We start from the raw sequence: 19,801 nt of genomic DNA, 5'->3' as shown, positions 1-19,801 counted from the left end.
ACCCTCCAGCACTGGCGAATCTGTATGCCACCTGAATATCCTTCAACTACTCTCCCAGCAACTTTACCTCACTCGACAAGCGAGCGTTCTCCTCCCTAACCACCCTCTCGTTCCCCTTTGCCTCAGTTACCTGGAATTGCAGGATATCCTTATGGTTACGGAAGGTTTCCTCCTGGCTTATTCTTCCCTGCTTCTCATCCCTTAGCTCTGTGCATAATCTGCTCCCTACTACAGCCCTTGCATCTGACTGTGCCTCGGACTCCCTGAGCTCTGCCTCTAACTTAGCCACCTGCTTATCTAGCAGTTGGACTTGTCTTTGTAGGCAGACGGGCCATATCGCCTTTTCAATGCTGTGCCTATGCTCCTTGCCCTCCGTCCATTCTGCCGCTGCGTCCACCGGACGCTCAGCATGCAACAAGCCTAGCACCCACTTCTTAGTGATGTTAACCTTCTTAAACACATATGAAGAAATCCTTTTCTCCATTTGGGAACTTTCATCAGAAACGCTGTCCAAAACTGATTTACACTCCTTTAACCCAGGTCCTGCCGCTGGTCGCCAAGAGGTGTAAGCGGTTTTTGATCCTAGCCCAATTACTAGATGGATGGTTCGAATCACCCCCACCTTACAAAAGTTCTATACCCGGGAATTATTATTCAGAGTGTAAATGGAATAAGTCACGGACAGGAATGCTTCGGTGAAAAATCAAACTTATATTTATTTGGTCTAACATACACTGGCTAAAACATGCACTACTAAACGAAATCACTGTCTCTGTGGAGAATAAAATCCAGGTTACAAACAACATACATACAGTACAAAACTGGGGACTATAACAAGCAGTAATTCCCTTGTTGCTATGGTGGACTCTAATTCCACCACTACCAATGAATTACCCAGTCGCATAAACCCCTTCACCTGGCTGAACCAAACGAAGCTCCCACCCTCGGAATAGCCCAAAAACTTCACTTCTGAGAAACTCTGAGCCCTTATAGCTCACGGGTTACCAGCTTGGGACACTCGAGACTGTGCTTACCCCCACACGTGGTCAGTTTCGATCGCTCCACTCGGCAGCTTCTCTGGTACTTCTTGTTAGGTCGATCTTGTTGGAGCGGGAGTGAGAGAGAGAGAATGGTGGGAAAGAGTCTATCTTTATAGGAGTCTGGCTACCCCTATCTTTCCCGCCAATCTTTAAAATCCTTTTGTTTCTAAGCACTCCGGTGCTTAATCAGTGATGGGTCATCATCGGACCCATGAGTATTCTGTGATTGGATTAATGACCCTAAGTCTGGGACGTATCTTTCGGTCTTTGTGTTGGGAAAAACTGGCTCCTCTTCGGCTGGCTGAAGCTAGTGGGTTCATTGTTCTGCTTCTCTTCTGAAATGGAGGTGAGAAGTGCTTTTGCATATTAGAGTGGCTTTCTAATAAGTTCAAGTTCAATGGCCCCCTTCCTTTTTCCAGGACTGTCGGACGAACCCATACATTCTGGATGACTGCCAGTTCTTTTGTCACAGCCAATTGCCATGCATTCTCTGGAGTTTTAACAAACCAGTCCCCCACGCATCTGCACAGGGCGATCCCACCACAGGGAAAACACCCTCAGCCTATAAAGTCCACAAATATTCTCGACTGAGTCCATTCTTCAAACAGAGACATTGCGATCTCTTCAAAGTCTAGATCGTTGATATACACCACAAAAAGCAAGGGACCTAGTACTGAGCCCTGCGGAACCCCACTGGAAACAGCCTTCCAGTCACAAAAACACCCATCAACCATTACCTTCTGCTTCCTGCCTCCGAGCCAGTTTTGAATCCAACTTGATACTTTGCCCTGTATCCCATGGGCTTAACTTCGTGACCAGTCTGCCATGTGGAACCTTATCAAAAGCCTTGCTAAAGTCCATATACAATACATCAAATGCACTACCCTCATCTATCCTCCTTGTTACCGCCTCAAAAAATTCAATCAAGTATGTCAGACACGACCTTCCCTTAACAAATCCGTGCTGACTATCCTTGTTTAATCCGTGTCTTTCTAAATGAAGATTTATCCTGTCCTTCAGAATTCTTTCCAATAATTTTCCCACCACCGAGGTTAGGCTGACTGGCCTGTAATTATTTGTAAGAAGTCACACAACACCAGGTTATAGTCCAACAGTTTTATTTGAAATCACAAGCTTTCGGAGCGCTGCTCCTTCGTCAGGTGAAGTGGAGAGATGCATAAAGACACAGCTTATATAGTCAGAGAATAATGCCAGATGATTACAGGTAATCTTTCTAACTGCCATTTACCACACCTCAGCAGAGAGATAATCACAGCGATCAAAGGTGTGAATGGTGTCCAAACAGGTTAGTCAGGAAAACATTACATCAAAGAACAATGAGGTGGGGTCACAAGGGGCATCTCCACACCATGGCTGTAATTATTTGGTCTATCCTTTTCTCCCTTTTTAAACAAGGGTACCACATTAGCAGTCCTCCAGTCCTCCGGCACCACACCTGAAGCCAGAGAGGATTGGAAAATGATGGTCAGGGCCTCTGCTATTTCCTCTTTTGCTTCGCTTAACAGCCTGGGATACATTTCATCCGGGCCTGGGGATTTATCCACTTTTAAAGCTGCTAAACCCCTTAATACTTCTTCTCTCACTATGTTTATTTCATCTAATATTTCACACTCTGTGGTAAACCACTGTATTGTATATTGCCACCTCTGGGTGGCGCTGTGTATGGAGGCATGCCTCAGCTGACTCCACCCACCACTGTGTGGGTTTCGTTCAGACTTGTTCAGTCACTCACGAAGAAGCATGGTCTCTTCTTAGCTAATAAAAGCCTTATTCATCTCTTCTTTCGACTCATCATCTCTTCTTCGACTCATCACCTTTTATGAAGTAATTGATAAGCGTATCAATTTTATTAGCTAAAAGTTAAATGGCGACACCTGAGGAGCAACAACAGCAACGGATACAGCAGACATTGCTGAGAGCCCTCAGACCACCACGCCTGGACCTCGACCCTCAAGATGTGGGTGCATCAGCCAAGTTTGAACACTGGCTGAGCTGCTTTGAATCCTTCCTCGCAATCTCACAGGTTACAGAGGAGGATCACAAACTGAAAATTTTGACCGCCCAGGTGAGCCATCAAGTATATATGCTAATCCGGGACTCTAATACGTACGTGGCGGCCCTCGAGCTACTAAAAGGGCAATATACGCGCCCAGTGAACACAATTTACGCCCGACACCTCTTGGGATCCCGCAGGCAGCAACCGGGAGAATCGGTAGGGGCATTTGCACGGGCGCTACTGGCACTCTGCAGAGACTGCGATTGTAAAGCGGTAACGGCTGTGGAGCACGCGCAGGGACTCGCCTGTGATGCCTTCGTCAGGGGCCTCCAGTCAGACCACACCCGGCAGAGACTGCTAGAAAGCAAGGAACCCGACCTGAAGACGGCCATTGCCCTTGCGCTCTCGTTAGAGGAGGCCCACCGAAACCTCGAGGCATACCCCCGTAACGGCGCCGAGACATGGCAATCGAAACCGTGGGACACGGGACCGCCGCCCCCGGCACCAACCGCTGCAGCGACCCAACCGAGACAGCAGCCTCCGGTAAGAACTGCTTCGATGCCCAGTAACCAGGCCCAAAAATGCTATTTCTGTGGCCAGTTAAAACATCCCAGAGCGCACTGCCCAGCTAAGACAGCTACCTGCTCGGGCTGCGGGAAGAAAGGCCATTACGCTAATGCCTGCAAGGGGAAGCCAGCCAGCAGCGCAGCGTGCGGGCCGTGGGAGCAGCCATCTTATCCGCCATTTTGTGTACCCCCGGCCGCATGGCATCCGCCGCCATCGTATCCAATGCACTCAACCGCCATTTCGTCACCGGAACCGACCACCGTCTCGGCGGATGACTATAGTGACTCACTAAGCCACATACTGGCCTCCGTGACGCTGGATCAAGGCCACCCTCACCATCTATCCAGCTCCATGATGGATATCGCGGTAAACGGCCGCGCCACCAGTTGCCTGATCGACAGCGGGAGCACAGAGAGTTTCGTCCACCCCGACACGGTACGTAGCCACTCCCTCACGATTCTGCCAACGCACCATCGCATTTCTATGGCGTCCAAGTCCCAGTCAATGGACATCAGCGGCTACTGTGTGGTGACCCTGTCAGTAGGGGGCACTGAATATCAAAAATTTAAACTGCTAGTCCTGCCCCGTCTTTGCGCTGCCGTCCTGCTAGGGTTGGATTTTCAGTGCCACCTTAAGAGTGTCACACTAGCATACGGTGGACCCCTCCCCCCACTCACAGTCTGCAACCAACAACTTTTAAATCGCCCGCTGCAAACCACCTGCAGCCTTTCCACATTAAAAGTCCCCCCCCCTCCCCTGTTCGCTAACCTCACCCGCGACTGTAAACCCATCGCTACCAAAAGCAGGCGGTACAGTGCCGGGGACAGAGCTTTTATCAGCTCTGAGGTGGAGCGGCTCTTGAAGGAGGGCATTATCGAAGGTAGCACTAGCCCCTGGCGAGCCCAGGTTGTAGTCGTTAAAACCACTGCAAAACGCCGCATGGTAATCGACTACAGCCAAACCATAAACCGGTACACCCAGCTGGACGCGTACCCCCTCCCTCGCATATCTGATATGGTCAATCAGATTGCGCAATACAAAGTATTCTCCACCATCGACCTTAAGTCAGCGTACCACCAGCTGCCCATCCGCCATGAGGACCGCCAGTATACTGCCTTCGAGGCAAACGGCCGCCTCTACCACTTCCTTAGGGTCCCCTTCGGCGTCACCAACGGGGTTTCGGTCTTCCAAAGGGAGATGGACCGAATGGTTGACCAGAACGCGCTGCGGGCAACCTTCCCCTATTTGGATAACGTCACCATCTGCGGCCACGACCAGCAGGACCACGACGTTAATCTAGCAAATTTCCTCCGTACGGCCCAACGGCTGAACCTAACGTACAATAAGGAAAAATGTATGTTTCACACCAAGCGCCTGGCCATCCTCGGCTGCGTGGTGGAGAACGGAGTCATCGGGCCCGACCCCGACAGAATGCGCCCCCTAATGGAGCTACCCCTTCCCCACTGCCAAAAAGCACTGAAGAGATGCCTGGGGTTTTTCTCCTACTACGCCCAGTGGGTGCCCCTCTATGCAGACAAAGCCAGGCCCCTCATCAAAGCCACCTCCTTCCCCCTGACACCAGAGGCGTGTGCAGCCTTCACTCTTATCAAGAACGATATCGCGAAGGCCACAATGCACGCGGTGGATGAGTCCATCCCCTTCCAAGTGGAGAGCGATGCCTCCGACTTCGCCCTAGCCGCGACCCTTAACCAGGCGGGCAGACCCGTGGCCTTTTTCTCAAGGACCCTCCAGGGCCCCGAGACGAGACACTCCTCCGTCGAAAAGGAGGCCCAGGCTATTGTAGAAGCGGTGCGTCACTGGAGGCATTACCTGGCCGGGAAACGATTTACCCTGCTCACTGACCAGCGTTCAGTAGCTTTTATGTTTAATAATAAGCAGAGGGGTAAAATCAAGAACGACAAGATCTTGAGGTGGAGAATCGAACTCTCCACCTACAATTATGATATCTTGTATCGGCCAGGGAAACTCAATGAGCCCCCAGATGCCCTATCACGTGGTACATGCGCCAACGCGCAGAGTGATAGGCTGCAGTCCCTCCACAATGACCTCTGCCACCCGGGGGTCACCAGGTTTTTCCATTTTATCAAATCCCGTAACCTGCCCTACTCCATCGAGGAGGTCAGGACCATGACCAAGAGCTGCCAAATCTGCGCCGAGTGCAAACCGCACTTCTATAGGCCGGACAGAGCAAGCCTGATCAAGGCCACCCGCCCCTTCGAACGCCTGAGCGTCGATTTTAAAGGGCCCCTCCCCTCCGCTGACCGCAATGTGTACTTCCTCAACATAGTTGATGAGTACTCCCGTTTCCCCTTTGCCATCCCTTGCCCAGACATGACCAGTACCACGGTCATCAAGTGTCTGAATGACATCTTCGCTCTGTTCGGGTTCCCCAGCTATATACATAGCGACAGGGGCTCATCGTTCATGAGCGACGAACTTCGGCAGTACCTGCTAACAAGAGGTATCGCCACGAGCAGGACCACCAGTTACAACCCCCGGGGGAACGGCCAGGTGGAAAGGGAGAACGCGACGGTTTGGAAGGCAGTCCTCTTAGCACTAAAATCTAAGGGCCTTCCGACCTCCCGCTGGCAGGAGGTCCTCCCTGCAGCGCTTCACTCCATTCGGTCACTGCTTTGTACTGCCACTAATGCGACCCCTCATGAGAAAATGTTCGTTTTCCCCCGGAAGTCTACATCGGGAACCTCGCTACCGGCATGGTTGACTTCTCCTGGGCCCGTCCTACTGCGGAGGCACGTGAGGACGCATAAAACGGACCCCCTGGTCGAGCGGGTGCACCTCCTACACGCCAACCCCCAGTATGCCTGGGTGACATACCCAGACGGGCGGGAGGACACGGTCTCCATACGAGATCTCGCACCCTCGGGTACCCCTGAATTACCACCGTTATCCCCCTTACCACCGTTATCCCCCTTACCACTGTTATCCCCCACCACCCCTCCCAACCCAACCCCTGCAGATGGCATGCCAAAGCCCCAGGAATCTTCGCCAACCACCCAGACACCAGACCCGACGTCGGATGCTGCAACACCACCGCCGCCACCACGACGATCAGGACGTCAGACAAGGCCTCCTGATAGACTTAACTTGTAGTACCCTTCACCCCGCCGGACTTCACATTAAACAAGGGGTGAATGTGGTAAACCACTGTATTGTATATTGCCACCTCTGGGTGGCGCTGTGTATGGAGGCATGCCTCAGCTGACTCCACCCACCACTGTGTGGGTTTCGTTCAGACTTGTTCAGTCACTCACGAAGAAGCATGGTCTCTTCTTAGCTAATAAAAGCCTTATTCATCTCTTCTTTCGACTCATCATCTCTTCTTCGACTCATCACCTTTTATGAAGTAATTGATAAGCGTATCACACTCCTCCTCCCTGATAGCAATGTCTGCTTCGCCCCTCTCCTTTGTGAAAATAGACGCAAAGTATTCATTAAGAACACTACCAACGTCTCCCGCCTTCACACACAGATTACCCTCATGATCTCTAATAGGCCCTACCCTTTCTTTAGTTATCCTCTTACTCTTAATATATTTATAAAACATCTTTGGGTTTTCCTTGATTTTTCTTGCCAAGAATTTTTCATGCTCTCTCTTTGCTTTCCTATTATCCTTTTTAATTGCACTTTCTGTACACCTCTAAAGATTCTGCAGTATTTAGCCCTCGGTATCTGCCATACGCCTCCCTTTTTTTCTTTATCCTACCCTGTAATGTCCAAATATTTATTTAAAGAATTATTTACACTTATTTGGGTGTCCTTAACTCAGTTGATCAATTTATTGAGACCAGACGCTGAAGACTTTCTCTTGTGCTATGATGCAGAGTTGACCTGCAGCTGATGTATGCAGAGCAATACATTTGTGAAATGCTTTAACGGGGGAATTCTGGGCCAGTCTCATGCTGAAGTCATGAACTGGCAATTCGATCTGCATGTGCCTGGTATTTTCTATACTGCCAGACTGTCTTTAGCTGTCTGAGGTGCCAATGTCAAGTGTGTCAGTCTGGACAATTCCAGCGCACTTAAACCAATTCTGCAAACCTTTATATTAACAGGTTGTATAATTATTAATTTGCCATGTATTAGTAAATATACTGTTGGGATGCAGGATAACTAGGTTGCAAGGTTGTGGAACAGAAGGGCAGTGATATATTGGGGCGGTGAGAATGTGGTACTACAAAGTTGTGGGGCCACAAAGAGGCATTGAGGATTTTGGGATGTGGGGCTATGAGGACACAGGACAGTGAAACTGTAAGAAGTGTGAGTGTGTGGAACAGGGTCTGTGAGAATGGGAGGCATTGAGCCTTAAGATCAATGAGTGGGTGGGTCAGTGGAACAGTGAGTCTATACTGCTATGGGACGAAAGGATGCAAGGCTGTATGATAGTGGGCTTGAGAACTGTAACTATAGGTGAGCTTTTTACCATGTTGAATTTTCTATATTATGTATGTACTTTTTTAACCATTAGGAAATGGGAACATAACCATTGGAACGGAAAACCATTCTGTGGATGGATTTAAGCAGTAAGTACTGTAATGCAATACTTTGCATATTTTCCTTTCAAATGTATCATTGTTTTCTCCATGCCCTACCCCAACTGTCCCCACATTTCTTCATAATTCTCCAGATCTGATTGGTAAATTGGAAAACCATTGATAGATTCTGTACCAGTGTAGTGGCCGCTTTCATCAAGAACAGGGGGCTCGCTTTGGAAAAGTACTGCCCATTTACTGCTGTGGAAAACAGAATGTCTTGATGGGCCAGGTGCAGTTTCTGGGAACTCAACAACAGGGCTGCTTATGAGGAAAAAAACCAAGAAAACCCGTGGGTTAATTTTTAATGATGTTTTATTAACTTTTGGCGTGTGGTCAGTGTGCTCACACTGCAGAGAGATCAAGATCCCACAGTAACAATAAAATGCATCGTATTGTAATGACTTATTTATAGTCCCTGAATAAAGATATGTCCATCTAACTGTCACATCAGTGACTCGATCTCTTGCTTCATCAGAAGATCTGGCTTCAAGATCCACTTGAGGACTTGAGCTCATAAATCTAGGCTTACGCTCGAGTGCAGTACTGCATCGTCACATGTGCCGTCTTTCAGATAAGATGTTATGTAGAGGCCCCATCTGCCTGTTCAGGAGGACGTAATAGATCCTATGCCACTTTTTCTTTAATGTCTGTTTGAGGTTCCCTCTCCAAGATTGGTTTGCCCTGAACAACCAATGCCATCGCGGGCTGCACCCAAGGTAAATAACTTAGCAACGTGGAACCAGGAGAAGCAGGAATGCTCATTCTGACCCCACAGTAAAGGCCACAATAGCTGTTGCTTCTCCCCCAACGCTGTCGCTACCAAAACCCCTCCCCATCATTGATCGTCCCAGCCCAACCCCCAATCTCCCCTCTCTCCCGCAATCCACTACACCAAACCCCTGACCCCCGCAACCCCAACCCCTGGGAACACCGACCCCCCGACCCACACGATCCCCGCCTCCGGGATCCCCAACACCGATCCCTGACACCGACACCCCTGACACCAACCCCAGCGATCCCTGACCCCCGTGACCCCAACCCCCGGGATCACCAACCCCCAACACCGATCCCCCGGCCCACACGATCCCCGCCCCTGGGATCCCCAACACCGATCCCTGAAACCGACACCCCCGGCACCAATCCTATGCGATCCCTGACCCCCGCGACCCCGACCTCTGTGATCCCCAACTTAGGCCCCGCCTTTGTGTTCCCTCATGCCCCACCAATACTCGGACCCCCGATCCCCAGCTCCACATTCCCTGCCACCCACCCCTGATCACTGACCTGATGCAACTTCTAGACCAACTTACCTGAGAGTCGCTGTGACACTAGCAGCGAGCCGATTTTGCACTATTCTTCACCAGCGGGCTGTGGCTGCTCGCCGAGTTGTTTTCCTTAGAGCAGAGAAGGCTGAGGGGGGACCTGATTGAGGTGTACAAAATTATGAGGGGCATAGATAGGGTAGATAGAATGGAACTTTAGTAGAGGAATCAATCACCAGGGGGCATAGTTTCAAGGTAAGGGGCAGGAGGTTTAGAGGGGATTTGAGGAAAAACTTTTTCACCCAGAGGGTGGTTGGAATCTGGAACTCACTGCCTGAAAGGGTGATAGAGGCAGGAACCCTCACAACATTCAAGAAGCATTTGGATGAGCACTTGAAACGCCATAGCATACAAGGCTATGGACCAAATGCTGGAAAATGGGATTAGAATAGAGAGGGCTTGATGGCCGGCGCGGACACGATGGGCTGAAGGGCCTCTTTCTGTGCTGTATAACTCTATGACTCTATTATAATGGGGCCCAAAGCCCAATATTTGGGGAGCCTCGGACCTCACAATTCTGGCACAACCCAAACTCTCCGCCCCCCCCCGGCAAGCACCCAAAAATGGCCACACCCGAATTTGTGGGCCATACAGTCTGTACGAGATGGGACTTGCCTGCATTGTGCCAGATGTGGCTTTTGCACATTGTGTGCAGTTTCTGATTGGATTGTCTCCTCAGTATCACAGAAGTTTATTAATGCCCAGATTGGTATGCTACCAATGCATGGTAGGATGGTGTTCTAGCAAACCTGTACCATATGGGAATGATATATAAAATTATTTAAAAAAGAAAGACTTGCATTTATATAGCCCAAAACGCTTTACAGCCAATGAAGTGCTTTTATTTTGAAGTGGGCCGACCGAAATGGCCTCTATCTGCACTGTGGGGATTCTGTGTGATTCTGTGTGTGTGGAGTCACTGTTGTAATGTAATAATAATTTGCACACAGCAAGCTTCCACAAACAGCAACGTGATAATGGCCAGATAATCTGCTTTAGTTGGTTGAGGGATAAATATTGGCCAGGACACCAGGGATAACTCCCCTGCTCTTCTTCAAAATAGTGCCATGGGATCTTTTACATCCACCTGACAGGGCAGATGGGGCCTCGGTTTAACATCTCATCTGAAAGACAGCACCTCCAACAGTGCATCACTTCCTCAATACTGCACCGGAGTGTCACCTAGATTTTTGCACTCTTGAAGTGGGACTTGAACCCACAACCTTCTGAGTCAGAGGCAAGGGTGCTACCAACTGAGCCACGAGCTCATATGGGAGTGATATATAAAATGATGGGGGAAAATTGAGTCGCGCCCCCTTTGGGGCGCTAACTTCGCTGGGGCACTACTTTTAGCATCCCAAAAAATGAGCGCCCCCGCGGTTGAAATACATCGGTAGCGCCCCAAGAGGGAAGTGGGGCGCTACTAGAAGCGCCCTGCCTCCCTCTTGGGGCGCTGTGAGGGAATATCATGGCGTTACGTGCCGCGGTACTGCAGGCCTTCCTTCCCTTCTTAAAGGGGATGGGCCTAGCGCAGCGTGACCCGGGGCCCAACTGGGCCACCAGGGATCGGAGTGCCAGCAAAAGAGCCCAGCACTCAAGAGAAGTGCCAGGCTCATGGAGCGCAACCGGCACTCCACGGGGCGGGGGGGGGGGGGCGGCTGCTGAGGAGGCCGGGGACGGCAATGGGGGCAGAAGCTGGCAGGCGGCCAGCAACAAAAATGGCCGCAGGGTACCTCCCCTTTAATTTGTGCCGCCCCGGCCGCAGGTAAGCCCCCCTGACCTTGTCAGACATAGTGTCCGGTGGTAAGTCAGGGGGCGATACCGAAGATTGCGGCCGGGGCGCGAGCAGGGCGCTGCGCACAGCGATTACGTCATCACCGGCAGCACAGCGATGCGGGATGCTAACGGTTACCGCTGCTGCTAACCTCCCGCTGAATTTCACGGAAGGCGTTGGCAGCGCCGCACCCAGGCGTTAGTTGCTTTGCGCCCCGTTAGTGCCCTTTTAGGGCACTAGCGGGAGGCGCAAAGTAACCGAATTTTCCCCCCATGCCTTTAATCACTTTTTATTATTACTGTTTTTTTAGTGCTGACAAAGCAAAAAGTGAAACCCAGACCGTGAAAGATTGCAATGGGCAGAATAGCCTTGGAAAGCATTTCCTGAAGCAGAAGAACCAAAAGCTGGTGAGACAGATTCAACTGACAGAACCAGTGCTGCATTCAGTGATAGTACTGATGCTCTGACTGGGATAGGCTTTAAATTATTGAACATGGTGTCTTCAAAAAGTTATTTCCAAGCTATTGGACTATGGCTATAGTCCAAGCAAGTGTCAGCCTTGGCTAAGTGGTAGCACTCTCGCCTCTCAGGTGGACGTAATAGAACCCACAACACTATTCGAAGAAGAGCAGGGGAGTTATTGACAAAGAATGTTCCAAATTAACATTCTGGTCTATTTCAGGCCAGTGGAATTGAGTGTATGATTGATCATTGATGTCAGTAAGTCTCATTCTACAGTGGCTCACAAGACCATTAAAGAATTGTGGAATTAGTGCACAAGATTGATCACTGAACTCAGATTTTTGCCATGGGTAGTGCTGCACATTTGTGTATTTTCATATTAACGAGTAGGACCTGTTCGAATCCTTGATGCAGTTAACATTTACACTTGGGCATTTCGGTGACATTGCAGTTGCTGATCCTGGCTGGGTCGTTGTCTGGTGTGGCTTTAAGTAGAAATGAGGTATTTTGCCAATGGGGAAGAGGGGAAATCATCAAGAGTTCTATCTTCAGTTACAGTACTGTACCTTTGCTCCCATCCAAACTAACCGGACACCAAATGACATTGGTGAGGTGAGGCCTCTGAACATGCCCTTGTCAATTTAGACCGCACCCAAGAGCCAATAAAGGTGAGAAATCCTCCTGCGATGGCTTAGAGGTTAAAAGCACACCAGTGATGTTAGTAGACAGGCTATTGTGGCATTGAATTAAACATTGTAATTCATTTTTAAATGATGGAATAATTTCAGATATCATTTCATAATACAGGCAGGATTATACACAGGAAAAAGAATAACTGGAACATAGGACAAGAGGAGACCACCTGAACACTGGGTACGGCTGTGAAGGGCTGCTGGTGTTTGAGTATTAGGAGGACTTATTGCTAGTAATCACTCGTATCCTTAGGAACTTGGTTACTGTATTTTGATTTCTATGAGCTTTAATGAAAAAGTTGAAGAAATGAATTTTTTTTAATAAAAAGTCACCATTTTCTATTGCAATACGATTTTAATGACTATATGTATGTGCGTGTTGGTCGTGGTGTTGGTGACATACCTAGAAATAAATCAGTTACCATCTCCATTATTCTCTGCATGTAGTCGCCTTATTTTCACTGCTCATTCACTCTGCTAATATTGGTTGTTCTTTTTCAGCGTATGTGTCTTCGCACATCTTGGAGACAGCACAGTCCACTTTATGTGCATTCTAAACATGATTGGGTAGACTTTGACTTTACCCCCTAAACGTTAAGCATTGCTAGGACAGTGCACAGAGAGGAGAATCTGGTGGGTTCTTTAACAGTCGTCCCATGCTCCCCACCCAATTTTCCTCTCCGCACTCTGCCCAGACAATGCTTAATTGCCAGGCGGTAAAGATGAAAATATACCTCACTAGCTCATGAATTATACTTTTGATTTGCTCTGTCAACTCCTACTGGAACTTTCTGATCTTAAGGTATATGAGAGAAACTTTCAAAACTGTTGCCAAGCATAACGTCCAGCCGCAAGTGTCACTTTGAATCAGTAATAACTTTACTCCATTTTTCCAATGTGGCGTAACACAGCAGTAAATGATTAGTGTCAATAAACTGAAGCTATTGCAACAATGCTGGGTGGCAGTGAGTAAATCAAATCAGATGTTGGGATGTATTAAATGGTCAATATTGAGCCAAATTAGTGAGATAATCCTGCCACTTTATAAATCATTGGTGCAACCACACTTCGAATACTGTGTACAGTTCTGGTCACTGCAGTACAAGAAGGATTTTGCAGATATTGAAAGGATACAGAAGAGAGCAACCAGAATGATTGAGGGGACGGAGAGATTGGATTATAACGAGTGATTATGTAAATTGGGCATGTTCTCACTGGAAATGCGAAGATTGAAAGGTGATATAATTGTTTTCAGGATTCTAAAGGGTCTAGATAATGTAGACCATGACAAGCTGTTTCACCTTGTCCAGACAGCAGAACCAAAGGACACGACCTGTGCTCAAAGAGGGGTAAATTCAAAACTAATGGGTGGAAACAGTATTTCAGTGAGCAAGTGGTCAATCTATGGAACAGGCTACCTAGGGTAAGGTGGAAGCAGTTAGTGTTGATTGACTCAAATGCAAATTAGCTATATTTCTTTCAGAAAATAACATTTTGGAATACAGTATATGAGTAATTTGAGACATGACATGTGGTAAGTGTAGCATGATTGGGAGAAACTGGTGACTGTCCCCAAAGCTGTCCACCACTGCTATTTTCCTTGTGTTATGTCTGGGTCTGTTGTAGACGATTTGATAGAGATTGATTGCTATGATTAGTTAACAATTCCATTATCGTTGTATCATGTGATTACCAGGATGCTGGAAAGTGAACCAGATGGATCTTGGTCTTTTTTCTTTTAGCAATTCATATGTTCCTATGTCAGTGAACTAAATCCACCAACTTAGCCAAGTATTAAAAGTGGGTCACATGAACTCTTGTTTGACTCCCATGATTTTGAAGCCTTTATGCCACCAGTATTCTAAGTCACAATCTAAACCAGTTTACTACCGTACTGGATTAAAAGATTCTGTTGGGTGATGACCTGGAATTGGCAGAAGTTCTAAATAATATCGTTGAACATAACGTAAGTATTTGTATTGCTGCTTTGACACTTCAATTAACCATATTTTCTAATTTTGTACTTAGAATCTCATATCACATAATGAGCACTGCTACAACTACCTGAGTTTAAATCCAGTACCTATATAGAAAACAATGTATGATTATAATTATACTCCCCTTATCTGAAAGCAAACTAACATCCTCCCTTGATCCATATGTTATACATAGATACATAGATACATAGAAGATAGGAGCAGGAGTAGGCCATTCGGCCCTTCGTGCCTGCTCCGCCATTTAATGAGATCATGACTGATCCTTTAATTCAGTATCCCGTCCCCGCCTTCTCTCCGTAACCCTTAACCCCTTTTGCCCGTAGAAATATATCTAATTCCCTCTTAAATATATTTAATGAGCTGGCGTACACTGCCCTCTGTGGCAATGAGTTCCACAGGTTCACCACTCTCTGAGTGAAGAAATTCCCCCTCATCTCTGTCCTAAATGGTTTAGCCCTTATCCTTAAATTATGTCCTCTAGTTCTGTTCTCACCCGCCAAGGGAAACATTCCTTCTGCATCCAGTCTGTCTAGACCTGTCAGAATTTTATACACTTCTATGAGGTCCCCTCTCAATCTTCTAAACTCCAGTGTGTACATCCCTAAACTACATAGTCTCTCCTCATAGGTCATTCCCGCCATTCCTGGTATCAGCCTGGTGAATCGCCGCTGCACCCCCTCCATGGCAAGAACATCCTTCCTCAGATGAGGCGACCAAAACTGTACACAGTACTCGAGGTGTGGTCTCACCAGTGCCCTGTACAGCTGCAGCAAGGTATCCCTGTTCCTGTATTCTAACCCTTTTGCTATGAAGGCCAGCATACCGTTTGCCTTCTTGACCGCCTGTTGCACCTGCATGCTCGCCTTCAGTGACTGGTGTACAAGAACACCCAGGTCTCTCTGTACTTCCCCCTCTCCCAATCTATTGCCATTTAAATAATAATTTGCCCTCCCGTTCCTGCACCCAAGGTGGATAACTTCGCACTTGTCCACATTATAGTGCATCTGCCATTTATCCGCCCAATCGCCCAGTCTGTCCAAATCGCTCTGGAGCTTCCTGGTCTCTTCCTCTGAGCCCACCCCCCCTCCTAGTTTAGTGTCGTCTGCAAATTTGGAAATGCTGCATCCGACTCCCTGATCCAGGTCATTAATGTAAATTGTGAACAGCTGGGGGCCCAGGACAGATCCCTGTGGTACCCCACTTGTTACTGCCTGCCATTCAGAAAATGAGCCGTTTATTCCAACTCTCTGTTTTCTATCTGACAGCCAGTTCCCTATCCACGCCAAAACTTTCCCCTTTATCCCATGAGCCTCAATTTTCCATGCTAATCTTTTATGTGGGACCTTATGGACGCATCCTTTCTTCAATCATTATACTATCAATTGATGAAAATAGTTTATTTAAAAAAATGAAGGCTCTTAATATTGTATTTGGGTGTTTTACTCTGTGAAACCCTTTTGCACCTTCTCACTGAATGCCCAATTGTTTCTGATTGCGATTGGTTGTGAATCTCCCCTGGCAAAAGTACCAGGAAGTCACTTTTGGATGTGGACATAATAGAGGAATCAACAACACTCTCTGTTTGTCCTTTGCTGCAAGGAACACCTTGGGCCATAGAAACATAGAAACATAAAAGATAGGAGCAGGATTAGGCCATTCGGCCCCTCGAGCCTGCTCTGGCATTCAATGAGATCATGGCTGATCATCCAAATTCAGTACCCTGTCCCTGGCTTCTCTCCATATCCCTTGATCCCTTTAGCCTTAAGAAATATATCTAACTCCTTCTTGAATATATTCAATGAATTGGCCTCTACTGCCTTCTGTGGTAGAGAATTCCACAGGTTCACCACTCTCTGGGTGAAGAAATTCCTCCTCATCTCTGTCCTAAATGGCTTACCCCTTATCCTTAGACTGTGACCCCTGGTTTTGGACTCCCCGATCATCGGGAACATCCTTCCTGCATCTAGTCTGTCTAGTCCTGTTAAAATTTTATAAGATTCAATGAGATCCCCTCTCATTCTTCTAAACTCCAGCGAGTATCAGCCCAATCAACCCAATCTCTCCTCATACGTCATTCCTGCCATCCCAGGTATCAGCCTGGTGAATCTTCGCTGCACTCCCTCCATGGCAAGAACATCCTTCCTCAGATAAGGCGACCAAAACTGCACACAATACTCGATGTGGTCTCACCAAGGCCCTGTACAACTGCAGCAAGACATCCTTGTTCCTGTACTCGAACCCTCTTGCTACGAAGGCCAACATACCATTTGCCTTCTTAACCGCCTGCTGCACCTGCATGCTTACCTTCAGCGACTGGTGCACAAGGACACCTAGGTCTCATTGCACTTCCCCTTCTCCCAATCTATTGCCATTCAGATAATAATCTGCCTTCCTGTTTTGACACCAAAGTGGATAACCTCGCATTTATCCACGTTATATTGCATCTGCCATGCTTCTGCCCAATCACCCAACCTGTCCAAATCATACTGCAGTTTCTCGGCATCCTCCTCACAGCACACACGCCCACTCAGCTTTGTGTCGTCTGCAAACTTGGAGAAATTACATCTAGTTCCCTCGTCTAGATCATTTATATATATTGTGAATAGCTGGGGTCCTAGGACCAATCCCTGCGGTACCCCACTAGTCACTGCCTGCCACTCGGAAAAAGACCGGTTTATTCCAACCCTTTGCTTTCTGTCTGCCAACTAGTTCTCTATCCAAGTCAGTACCTTGCCCCCAATCCCATGTGCCTTAACTTTACATGCTAATCTCTTATGCGGGACCTTATCGAAAGCCTTTTGAAAATCCAAATACACCACATCCACTGGTTCTCCCTTATCTATTTTACCAGTTACATCCTCAAAAAATTCCAGTAGATTAGTCAAGCATGATTTACCTTTTGTAAATCCATGTTGACTTTGTCTGATCCTGTCACTGTTTTCCAAGTGCTTTGCTATTACATCTTTTATAATGGACTCTAGCATTTTCCCCACTACCGATGTCAGGCTTACTGGTCTATAATTCCCCGTTTTCTCTTTACCACCTTTTTTGAATAGTGAGGTTACATTAGCTACCCTCCAATCCATGGGAACTGTTCCAGAGTCTATTGAATTTTGGAAGATGACCAGCAATGCATCTACTATTTCTAAGGCCACTTCCTTAAGTACCCTTGGATGTAGATTATCAGGCCCTGGGGATTTATCGGCCTTCAATCCCATCAATTTCCCTAACAACATTTCCCTACAAATACTGATTTCTTTCAGTTCCTCCCTCTCATTAGACCCTATGTTCCCCGACATCTCTGGGAGGTTATTTGTGTCCTCCTTTGTGAAGACAGAACCAAAGTATGTATTTAATTGGTCTGCCATTTCTTTGTTCCCCATTATAAATTCCCCTGATTCTGACTGCAAGGGACCTACGCTTGACTTCACCAATCTTTTTCTCTTCACATATCTATAAAAGCTTTTACAGTCAGTTTTTATGTTCCCTGCAAGCTTACTCTCATACTCTATTGTCCCCCTCTTAATTAATCCCTTTGTCCTCCTTTGCTGAATCCTAAACTGCTCCCAATCCTCAGGTTTACTGCTTTTTCTGGCCAACTTATATGTCCTCTCCTTGGATCTTATGCTATCCCTAATTTCCCTTGTTAGCCACGGTTGAGTCACCTTTTTTGTTTTATTTTTATGCCATACAGGAATTAACAAATTCTGTACATCATCCATGCGATCTTTGAATGTTTGCCATTGCCTATCCACCATCAACCGTTTGAATGACATTCCCCAATCAATCCTACCCAACTCGCGCCTCATACCATCGTAGTTTCCTTTATTTAAATTCAGGACCCTAGTCTCGAGTCAACTACTTCACTCTCCATCTTAATGAAGAATTCTATCATATTATGATCACTCTGACCCAAGGGGCCTCGCACAACAAGATTGCTAATTAATCCTTTCTCATTACATAATACCCAGTCTAAGATGGCCTGATCTCTAGTTGGTTCCTCGGCATATTGATCCAGGAAACCATCCCGTATACACTCCAGGAATTCCTCCTCCACAGTATTGTTACTAATTTGGTTAGCCCAATCTATATGTAGACTAGCTGGGGTGAGCCCGGCGTTGCCGAGGCTTTTTCGAGGGCATGTTGTTGTTGGAAGAGAGAGAGCGAGCGACTGGGGGGGTGGGGGGCGGCAGAGAGAGACTGGGGGGGGGGGAACAGAGAGAGACTGGGGGGGGGGAGAAACAGAGAGAGACTGGGGGGGGAACAGAGAGAGACTGGGGGGGGGAACAGAGAGAGACTGGGGGGGGAACAGAGAGAGACTGGGGGGAGGGGGCGAACAGGGAGAGACGGGGGGAAACAGAGAGAGACTGGGGGGGGAAACAGAGAAGCTTCCCCCCCCCCCCCGCGATTTCCCGAGGCTCTCCCCCCGCACCCCCCCCCGGCGATTTCCCGAAGCTCTCCCCCCCCCGCAATTTCCCGAGGCTCTCCCCCGCCGCGATTTCCCGAGGCTCTCCCCCCGCACCCCCCCCCCGGCGATTTCCCGAAGCTCTCCCCCCCCCGCAATTTCCCGAGGCTCTCCCCCGCCGCGATTTCCCGAGGCTCTCCCCCCGCACCCCCCCCCCGGCGATTTCCTGAGGCTCTCTCCCCCCCGCGATGTCCCGAGGCTCTCCACCCCCCCCTGCGATTTCCCGAGGCTCGCCCCCCCCCGCGATCTCCCGAGGCTGTGTGCTGACGTCACGGGGGCCGTGCGCATGCGTGCTGGCGTCAAGGCGGCTGCGCAACTGGCGGCCTCTTCATTTTTTTAAACTCATGCGTGCTGGCGTCACGGGGTGGCGGGCCGTGCGCATGCGTGGTTTCAAGACCGCCGGCGTGCCCCGTTGCCGGGGTAACGGGGGCCGTGCGAATGCGTGCCGTCGTCAAGGCGGCCGCGCAACTGGCGGCCTCTTCTTTTTTTTTTAAACTCATCTTTCGCCGAGTAAGAGGAGATTAAATAAATAGAGAGCAGCAAAAGAGGAGGAGGGAGTAGGAGTCGCTCGGTAGGCCCATGCAAGAAGGACGGTAGATGTGAATAGGAGGCAGGGCTCAGCTGCCGGTTAACTAAGTGGCCCCTCGGGTCGGACGCAGGCCTGGTCTCGAACGAGGAGCCAACTGCCCCGCCCACCGTGTGCGCATTTGCTCAACACAATTTAAAACACAAATAAATTGTTATTTAATTCCCTAACACATCATTAAAATATTTACCTTAGTTCCCTAACACACAGAAAGTGTGGGGGAAAAAATCGTGAAAAATCAAGATGGCGGCCTCTCACCTCGGTTCAGAAGGATAAGGCCCGCCCACACACGCACCGATTGGTCG

At 48.4% G+C, this 19,801-nt stretch overlaps 1 protein-coding gene across 2 annotated transcripts in view; it reads left to right on the top strand.

Annotated features, from left to right (window-relative positions):
* Window positions 1–12,881, top strand: part of LOC147113985 (homeodomain-interacting protein kinase 4-like) — a 71,095-nt gene extending 58,214 nt beyond the window's left edge. The window contains exons 4-6 of one of the 2 annotated variants that reach the window (XM_085995455.1): window positions 8,132–8,186; window positions 11,605–11,701; window positions 12,564–12,881. In XM_085995455.1, the coding sequence (XP_085851581.1) occupies window positions 8,132–8,186; window positions 11,605–11,701; window positions 12,564–12,602 (191 nt within the window). In that variant the 3' untranslated portion in view covers window positions 12,603–12,881. The remainder of the gene's footprint in view (window positions 1–8,131; window positions 8,187–11,604; window positions 11,702–12,563) is intronic. The other variant, XM_085995456.1, reaches the window with a different exon arrangement.
* The last annotated feature ends 6,920 nt before the right edge of the window (window positions 12,882–19,801 follow it).

This window comes from Somniosus microcephalus, chromosome 8 (assembly GCF_052327205.1).
Source record: "Somniosus microcephalus isolate GS21.2 chromosome 8, FLI_Smic_1.0, whole genome shotgun sequence".
Classification (NCBI taxonomy): domain Eukaryota; kingdom Metazoa; phylum Chordata; class Chondrichthyes; order Squaliformes; family Somniosidae; genus Somniosus; species Somniosus microcephalus.
This window is presented reverse-complemented; position numbering and strand designations above follow the sequence as displayed.